The sequence below is a fragment of the Oncorhynchus kisutch genome, linkage group LG13, assembly GCF_002021735.2.
Source record: "Oncorhynchus kisutch isolate 150728-3 linkage group LG13, Okis_V2, whole genome shotgun sequence".
In the NCBI taxonomy this organism is placed as follows: domain Eukaryota; kingdom Metazoa; phylum Chordata; class Actinopteri; order Salmoniformes; family Salmonidae; genus Oncorhynchus; species Oncorhynchus kisutch.
The window spans coordinates 2698677-2709001 of record NC_034186.2 but is presented as its reverse complement, the minus strand read 5'-3'; the positions used below and the strand labels follow the sequence as shown (position 1 = coordinate 2709001).

The window sequence follows — 10325 nt, the reverse complement described above, 5'->3', positions numbered from 1 at the left end:
CTGTCATCCCTAGTGAACCACAGCTTTACATTGTCATCCCTAGTGAACCACAGCTTTGCACTGTCATCCCTAATGAACCACAGCTTTTACTGTCATCCCTAGTGACCAACAGCTTTACACTGTCATCCCTAGTGACCCACAGCTTTACACTGTCATCCCTAGTGACCCACAGCTTTACACTGTCATCCCTAGTGACCCACAGCTTACACTGTCATCCCTAGTAAACCACAGCTTTACACTGTCATCCCTAGTAAACCACAGCTTTACACTGTCATCCCTAGTAAACCACAGCTTTGCATTGTCATCCCTAGTGACCCACAGCTTTACACTGTCATCCCTAGTGAACAACAGCTTTACACTGTCATCCCTAGTGACCCACAGCTTTACACTGTCATCCCTAGTGACCCACAGCTTGTAAAGTGGATCTGCTCAATAGCATATAGACTATAAATATCAGTCAGCCATACTGAGCAGTAACGACAGTATGTGGTGGGTTATGTTCATTCTGCATCGTGGCTGAGTGGGCACGGTCATTTTAAACAGCAGGATCCAGCAGGCGTAGGAAAGGGAGGGAGAATGTTGATGTAGTGCAGTGCTGCCCCACACCCCGAGCACTGTTGGAAAACACTGTGGCGCCCTGCCACCGCTCGATACGCACAGCCAGCCAATAGGAGCAGAGAGAGAGAGATTGAAAGGCAGAGTGAGAGATTGATAGTTAGTGAGAGAGAGATTGATAGGCAGAGAGAGAGGGGGAGAGGAGGGAGAGAGAGAGCGAGAGAGACACGTTACAGAGAGATCTGGTAGTTCCATCCACCAAACTACCAGGTGTGAAACAGGGAAGATACTCAGGGGGTATGCTCATTTGGTATAGAGCAGACCTAACTCACTCTATTAAATTAATAAATACGGGAACATTTTACATTTGGCTAGAAATTCAAAAGGAAATTATCTTAACAGAGAAAAATGTCCTCCTGTGTGCTACCTACAGTGGAGAGAACAAGTATTTGATACACTGCCGATTTTGCAGGTTCTCCCTACTTACAAAGCATGTAGAGGTCTGTAATTTTTATCATAGGTACACTTCAGCTGTGAGAGACGGAATCTAAAACAAAAATCCAGAAAATCACATTGTATGATTTTTAAGTAATTAACTTTCATTTTAACTATGACAGCTTCTCCATCCTAGAGAGGGAGATCAACCTATTCCAGGCCCAGGGACATGTACTAGGTGGGTATGTACGTAGTCAATGCTAGGCTTCGAGGGGACTCCTACGGTAGGTACACCTATAGCTCATCTCTTGGCAGTAGTACTGTAGACTACTTTATCACTGACCTCAACCCAGAGTCTCTCAGAGCGTTTACAGTCAGCCAACTAACACCCCTATCAGATCACAGCAAAATCACAATCTACTTGAACAGAGCAATACTCAATCATGAGGCATCGAAATCAAACAAATGGAAGGAAGGGAGTTTAGAAATCTACCAAACAACAATTTCAGTCCCAGCAACTTCCTGGACAAAATCTTTTCTTATAGTGAAGGTTTAACTTCTTCTGGGTAGGGGGCAGCATTTGGGATTTTGGATGAAAAGCGTGCCCAAATTAATCTGCCTTCTACCCAGGCCCAGAAGATAGGATATGCATATAATTAGTAGAGTTGGATGGCCAACACTCTACAGTTTCCAAAACTTTTCAAATAATGTCTGTGAGTATAACAGAACTGATTTGGCGAAAACCTGAGTCCATTCAGGAAGTAGGATTTTCTTGTTGTTGTTGTAGTTTTCTATTCAATGCCATTACAGTATCCATAGACTTAGGACTCCATTTGCAGTTCCAATGCCTTCTACTAGATGTCAACAGTCTTTAGAAATGGTTTCAGGCTTGTATTCTGAAAAATGAGGGAGTAAGAGCAGTGTGAATGAGTGGACCCTGACGTGTCACAGAGCTTTTTCATCCGCGCTACCGAGAGAGTGCCTTTCTTGTTTACCTTTTATATTGACACGTTATTGTCCGGTTGAAATATTAGAGATTATTTAGGCTAAAAAACAACCTGAGGATTGAATATAAACATCGTTTGACATGTTTCTATGAACTTTACGGATACAATTTGGATTTTTTTTGTCTTACTGTTGTGACTGCATTTGGATTACTGAAGAAAACCCGCAAACAAAACTGAGGTTTTTGGATATAAAGAGACTTCATCGAGCAAAAGGAACATTTATTGAATAAATGAATCTCTGCTGAGTGCAAACATATGAAGATCATCAAAGGTAAGTGATTAATTTTTATCTCTTTCTGACTTGTGTAACTGTTCTACTTGGCTGGTTACTGTTTGTAATGATTTGTCTACTGGGCTATGTTCTCAAATAATTGTAAAGTATGCTTTCGCCGTAAAGCATTTTTGAAATCTGACACCGTGGTTGGATTCACAAGAAGTTAAGATAACATGATGAATAATTTAAAAACCTAAGAAAAAAAAATTGAGGAACATCAAAAACACATAAAGACCCAGAAAATCTGAAAACTTCACTATGGTGAAACACTAGAACAGAAATACACTAAGAAAAAAGAAAGAACAACAGAAAGCAGCTCAATTAAGCATTCATATTTTAAACCTGATCACCACAATCCACAAAAGTGGAGACAAATTTGAATAGTTACCGTAGCGTGCGTCAGCAGCAATCTCGGGAAATAATCCTCTGCATTATCATCAAAAGCAGACTCCAGCAAATGTCAAATTAGCTTTGTACCAAAATACCATGACAGATACACAAACAAAACAAAACAAAACAAAGGTATATACAAACTGATGGAAAGTAGTGTTGGGGGGAAAGTATATGACATTATAAAATCCATGTACACAAACAACAAGTGTGCGGTTAAAATGGGCAGTAAACACAGAATTCTTTCGTCAGAGCCGTGGGGTGAGACAGGGATGCAGCTTAAGCACCACCCTCTCTAACATATATATCAACAAATTGGCGAGGGCACTAGAACTGTCTCCTGCACCCGGCCTCACCCTACTAGAATCTGAAGTCAAATGTCTACTGTTTGTTGATGATCTATCTGGTGCTTCTGTCACCATCCAAGGAGGGCCTAGATCTTCTGCACAGATTCTGTCAGACCTGGGCCCTGACAGTAAATCTCAGTAAGAACAAAATAATGGTGTTCCAAAAAATGTGCATTTGCCAGGAACACAAATACTAATTCCATCAAGACACCGTTTCCCTAGAGCACACAAAAAAATTATGCATATCTATTCCTAAACATCAGCGCCACAGGTAACTTCCACAAAGCTGTGAATGAGCTGAGAGACAAGGCAAGAAGGACCTTCTATGCCATAAAATTAGACATATCAATTAGGATCTGGCAAAAAATACTTGAATTAGTTACTTGTTGTTGATTCTTCACAAAAAAATACAGTTTTATATCTTTATTTTTGAAGCCTGAAATGTGGCAAAAGGTCGCAAAGTTCAAGGGGGCCGAATACTTTCGCAAGGCACTGTATGACCATGTTAGAGACACATATTTCCCTCAGATTACACAGATCCACAAAGAATTCAAAAAATAATAATAATAAACTCTCATACCTATTGGGTGAAATTTCCACAGTGTGACATCACAGCAGCGAGATTTGTGACCTGTTGCCACGAGAAAAGGGCAACCAGTGAAGAACAAACACCATTGTGAATACAACCCATATTTATGTTTATTTATTTTCCCTTTTTGTGCTTTCACTATTTGCACATCATTACCACACTGTATATAGACATAATTAACACTGTATATAGACATAATTAACACTGTGTATAGACATAATTAACACTGTATATAGACATAATTAACACTGTGTATAGACATAATTAACACTGTGTATAGACATAATTAACACTGTGTATAGACATAATTAACACTGTGTATAGACATAATTAACACTGTGTATAGACATAATTAACACTGTATATAGACATAATTAACACTGTGTATGGACATAATTAACTGTGTATAGACATAATTAACACTGTGTATAGACATAATTAACACTGTATATAGACATAATTAACACTGTGTATAGACATAATTAACACTGTATATAGACATAATTAACACTGTGTATAGACATAATTAACACTGTGTATAGACATAATTAACACTGTATATAGACATAATTAACACTGTATATAGACATAATTAACACTGTATATAGACATAATTAACACTGTGTATAGACATAATTAACACTGTATATAGACATAATATGACATTTGAAATGTCTTTATTCTTTTGGATCATTTTTAAGGGTAATGTTTACTGTTCATTTTTTTCCAATAAAGCCCTTGAATTGAATTGAATTGAGAGAGAGAGAGAGAGAGAGAGAGAGAGAGAGAGGCAGAGGTAGAGAGAAATGCAGAGAGAAAGATGCAGAGATCCAGGAAATGCCTGAGCACAGCACAGCCCCCTCCCCATCAGCCAATCACATGGCCCATCAGTCAGCTAATTGATGATATCTCCGTCGTCTTCCCTCCCCTCCCCAGTCCCCTGTAATCGCAGAGCTGTTTAGAGAGGGCAAATCATTATTTATGAAATATTGGAGTAACAAATGGCAGAGTAGATATTAAGGAGAGGGATGTCTGAGATCAGACAGAGTTGGATGGGTCTGCCACTTCCCCTGCGGGCCGCCTGCCCAGCGAGCCTTCCAGCCTGGAGGGGGGGAAACCTGCAGTCATCACAAAGTGGATGTATTAACAGCTCCCTCTGACCCACCAATCAGAGAGGAGAACGGCGGTCGCTAGGCCGGTGAAAAACAACTGTGTTTGTGTTTTGAGAATACACTGCTAATCAGAATCTCTCAGAGAGAACATTCTAGAACAGAACCACTCAACGTAGATATACATTCTAGACCAGAACCACTCGACGTAGATATACATTCTAGACCAGAACCACTCAACGTAGACACACATTCTAGACCAGAACCACTCAACGTAGACACAACGTAGACACACGCTGGGCTACCAGCCGGCAGGTAGCCTAGTGGTTAGAACGTAGAGGCCAGTAATCGAAAGGTTACTTGATCGAATCCCCGAGCTGACATGGTAAAAATCTGTCGTTCTGCCCCTGAACAAGGCAGTTAACCCACTGTACCCCGGTAGGCCGTCATTGTAAAATAAGAATTGGTTCTCATCCGAATTTGCCTAGTTAAATAAAGGTTAATTTTCCCCCCCCCATAGGAGCCCATTATTCACTCTTATTAGCCCAGTGAATTATTGTACCACATGTCCACATGGCAAGGGTTGGACCACACCCTATTGCCTCTGAGCAATTGGCCATCATTGTCATAATGCTACATTGTCGGTTGTTTAAAGTAATGACCTCTCGTTTCTATCAAGGGAAACACATCTACATTTCCACATGTTCTCCAATGACAACATCTCTTGAGTTTTCTGTTATTGAATGAGACCTTTTTCCTTGTCTGTCTGTGTATGTTTCAGAACACCCTGGAGTCCTGTAACATCTGCAGTAACCCCATCATGGAGCGTATCCTGCGGGCTACAGGGAAGGCCTACCACCCACACTGCTTCACCTGTGTGGTGTGTCAACGCAGCCTGGACGGTATCCCCTTCACTGTGGACGCTGCCAACCACATCCACTGCATCGACGACTTCCACAAGTAAGGGGGGCTGCCGCCCAACTCACACGGACGGACACACGCACACACACACACACACACACAGAGTGTAAGGGGGGCTGCCGCCCAACTCACATGGACGGACACACGCACACACACATTACCATCAACACACACACACACAGAAGGTAAGGGGGGCTGCGGCAAGCACACACTCACACAGAGGGACACACACACACACACACACAGAGGGACACACACACACACAGAGAGACACGCACACACACACACTCACACAGAGGGACACACACTCACACAGAGAGACACGCACACACACACACTCACACAGAGGGACACGCACACACACACACTCACACAGAGGGACACACACACACACAGAGGGACACACACTCACACAGAGAGACACGCACACACACACACTCACACACACACACACACACACACACAGAGGGACACACACACACACACTCACACAGAGGGACACACACACACACACACTCACACAGAGGGACACACACACACACACACACTCACACAGAGGGACACACACACACACACACACACACACTCACACAGAGGGACACACACACACACTCACACAGAGGGACACACACACACACACACACACTCACACAGAGGGACACACACACACACACTCACACAGAGACACACACACACACACACACACACACACACACACACACTAACACAGAGGGACACACACAAACACACACACACACACACACACTCACACAGAGGGACACACACACACTCACACAGAGGGACACACACACACACACACACACTCACACAGAGGGACACACACACAGAGGGACACACACACACACACACAGGGGGACACACACACACAGAGGGGGACACACACACACCCAAGTATGTTCATTTTATTGGCTAATAAATGGCCTGTACGTTACGTTGTGAAGAGCAACGGAAGTAAAGACCTCTAACCTCATGTTCAGACAGTAAACGAGTCTTGTGAAGTAAAGACCTCTAACCTCACGTTCAGACAGTAAACGAGTTTTGTGAAGTAAAGACCTCTAACCTCACGTTCAGACAGTAAACGAGTCTTGTGAAGTAAAGACCTCTAACCTCACGTTCAGACAGTAAACGAGTCTTGTGAAGTAAAGACCTCTAACCTCACGTTCAGACAGTAAACGAGTCTTGTGAAGTAAAGACCTCTAACCTCACGTTCAGACAGTAAACGAGTCTTGTGAAGTAAAGACCTCTAACCTCACGTTCAGACAGTAAACGAGTCTTGTGAAGTAAAGACCTCTAACCTCACGTTCAGACAGTAAACGAGTCTTGTGAAGTAAAGACCTCTAACCTCACGTTCAGACAGTAAACGAGTCTTGTGAAGTAGACTTCTAGTCTCACGTTCAGACAGTAAACGAGTCTTGTGAAGTAAAGACCTCTAACCTCACGTTCAGACAGTAAACAAGTCTTGTGAAGAAGACTTCTAGTCTCACGTTCAGACAGTAAACGAGTCTTGTGAAGTAAAGACTTCTAACCTCACGTTCAGACAGTAAACAAGTCTTGTGAAGTAAAGACCTCTAACCTCACATTCAGACAGTAAACGAGTCTTGTGAAGTAAAGACCTCTAACCTCACGTTCAGACAGTAAACGAGTCTTGTGAAGTAAAGACCTCTAACCTCACGTTCAGACAGTAAACGAGTCTTGTGAAGTAAAGACCTCTAACCTCACGTTCAGACAGTAAACGAGTCTTGTGAAGTAGACTTCTAGTCTCACGTTCAGACAGTAAACGAGTCTTGTGAAGTAAAGACTTCTAACCTCACGTTCAGACAGTAAACGAGTCTTGTGAAGTAAAGACCTCTAACCTCACGTTCAGACAGTAAACGAGTCTTGTGAAGTAAAGACCTCTAACCTCACGTTCAGACAGTAAACGAGTCTTGTGAAGTAAAGACCTCTAACCTCACGTTCAGACAGTAAACGAGTCTTGTGAAGTAAAGACCTCTAACCTCACGTTCAGACAGTAAACGAGTCTTGTGAAGTAAAGACCTCTAACCTCACGCTCAGACAGTAAACGAGTCTTGTGAAGTTAAGACCTCTAACCTCACGTTCAGACAGTAAACGAGTCTTGTGAAGTAGACTTCTAGTCTCACGTTCAGACAGTAAACGAGTCTTGTGAAGTAAAGACCTCTAACCTCACGTTCAGACAGTAAACGAGTCTTATGAAGTGAAGACCTCTAACCTCACGTTCAGACAGTAAACGAGTCTTGTGAAGTAAAAAACCGGCTGGTTAATTCCTGATGACGAAGTAGCAGGGGTAGAAAGACACCTGAGCAGGTCGTGTTGCCATGCCAATGCCGCTAACGGTGTGACAAGCCTGACTTCAACAAAGCAGTCTGCTCGTGTTCCCATGCCAACTCCGCTAACGGTGTGACAAGCCTGACTTCAACTAAGCAGTCTTTGGTCGCGTTCCCCTGCTCAGACGTTGCACATATCAACCAAAGGTTGCGTGCCACGTCATCATCTGTGTCATCGACTGACAGATTGCTATGACATATGATGTGGTTAACTGATGTGTAAAATACTTATCCAGGCGCTGGAATATCTGGCGTCAGCAACGCCTGGCCAGAAGATTGCACCCTTTGTCAACGAACAGATGAGGCTGTTTTCACCAACCCACCAACCAACTCACTTCCTGGTTCTGAGCCAATCACAAAGCCACCACCCATCTCACTTCCTGATTCTGAACCAATCACAAAGCCACCATCCGTCTCACTTCCTGATTCTGAGCCAATCACAAAGCCACCACACACTTCACGTCCTGATTCTGAGCCAATCACAAAAACACCACCCATCTCACTTTTCTGGTTCTGAGCCAATCACCAAGCCACCTCACTTCTTGATTCTGATGTATGTCTTTAGTTCAGTCACCTGCAGTTAGAAGATCACTAATTGATTACACAGTTTATTTGTATTCATAGGTACATTCAAATGTTTTCTCTCCCCTCCTCTCTATCTCTCTCCCTCTGCCTCTCTCTCCTCTCTCTGTCCCCCTCCCCTCTACTACTCCTCTGTCTTTCCCATCCTTCCCTATTAGGAAGTTTGCCCCTCGTTGCAGTGTGTGTTCTGAGCCCATCATGCCAGCTCCAGGCCAGGAAGAGACTGTTCGTATCGTGGCCTTGGATCGAGACTTCCACGTGCAGTGTTACCGCTGTGAGGTGTGTATCTACTATACAGTGTTACCTCTACTTTACAGTGTTAACTCTACTTTACAGTGTTATGTTTAATATATGATAAAGTCCTAACCATGTTTAATATATGATAAGGTCCTAACCATGTTTAATATATGATAAGGTCCTAACCATGTTTAATATATGATAAGGTCCTAACCATGTTTAATATATGATTAAGCATTGAACCGGGATCTGTTTCCAGCCATCCACTCTGGTCACCTTTATGGTCTCCCCTCTACGAGCTGAAAATAGCCTTGTTCCCTGTGTGCATCCTAACCAAGCCATGCACACAGACTCACAAAACACTGGTCTTTGTTCATGTGTATCAGGACTTTGTGTGTGTGATGCGCAGGTGTGTGTAACCATATCATGACATTGTCCGTGTGTGTGTGTGTGTCCTCTTCAGGACTGTGGGTCTCTGCTGTCTGAAGGGGACAACCAGGGTTGTTACCCCCTGGACACACATGTCCTCTGTAAGAGCTGTAACACCAGCCGTATCCAGGCCCTCACCGCCAAGGCTACCACTGACCTCTGAACCCAAGATACCCTGCTACCCCGCCAAGGCTACCACTGACCTCTGAACCCAAGATACCCTGCTGTTCCCGCAATCTGCTCCCATAGCCCTGCCTGGCTGGCTGCAGCACGCACACACGCACGCACGCACACACACACACACACACACACACACACACACACACACACACACACACACACACACACACACACACAGAGAGACACAGGCGCACACACACACGCACACACACACGCACACACACACACACACGCACGCACACACACACAGAGAGAGAGACACACACACACACACAGAGACCAGGACGCACACACACATAGAGACACACACCTACATATACACACACTAAGCCAGCTTCTCTCTTGCACACACAGCTATGAACATTATGAAAAATATGAATATTATGAAATTGCTAACAAGGGCTAAACAGCAATTGTGATGTCCCTGAAATGATGACGTTCTCAGTACAAGCAGCACTGAAGAGGCCTGATGTCTGATCCTTTATAAAACTGTTTTCTCGTTGTTCATCTCCAAATGTACATGTCTCCGTTGTAGTCATTTAGCAGCAGACACTGTTATTCAGAGAGACGTACAGACCAGTGGAAACCTCTACTTCCTCTCAGCGTTACTGCTGTTGCCTTGTGCCTTGTAGTTGATTGGGGTCTAGCTAGACTGGCGGGTCGGTCTGTTTCCTGACTTGACATCTCATGTTGTCACCTACAGTATACGTTAGCAGCAGTAGGCCGATGTCAAGATGACCAAGTCGTTCATTCCGATGTGCTCCTGATGACTGTCCTGTTCCTCCTTGGATGTGGCCCAAATGGTTCCCTAATGGAGGTCGTAACGGGCTGATAGGGCTCTGACGCGCATGTATTTCACTACATAAGGAATAGAGTGCTGTTTGGGACTGATTCAACACAGTGTTTA

General features: G+C 43.7%; 1 protein-coding gene across 1 annotated transcript in view; it reads left to right on the top strand.

Annotated features, from left to right (window-relative positions):
- Nucleotides 1-9588, top strand: part of LOC109882774 (lipoma-preferred partner homolog) — a 179680-nt gene extending 170092 nt beyond the window's left edge. Inside the window, exons 5-7 of the mRNA XM_031838172.1 lie at nucleotides 5488-5666; nucleotides 8731-8851; nucleotides 9273-9588. Coding sequence (XP_031694032.1) covers nucleotides 5488-5666; nucleotides 8731-8851; nucleotides 9273-9401 — 429 coding nt within the window. The 3' untranslated portion in view covers nucleotides 9402-9588. The remainder of the gene's footprint in view (nucleotides 1-5487; nucleotides 5667-8730; nucleotides 8852-9272) is intronic.
- Nucleotides 9589-10325: the final 737 nt, after the last annotated feature.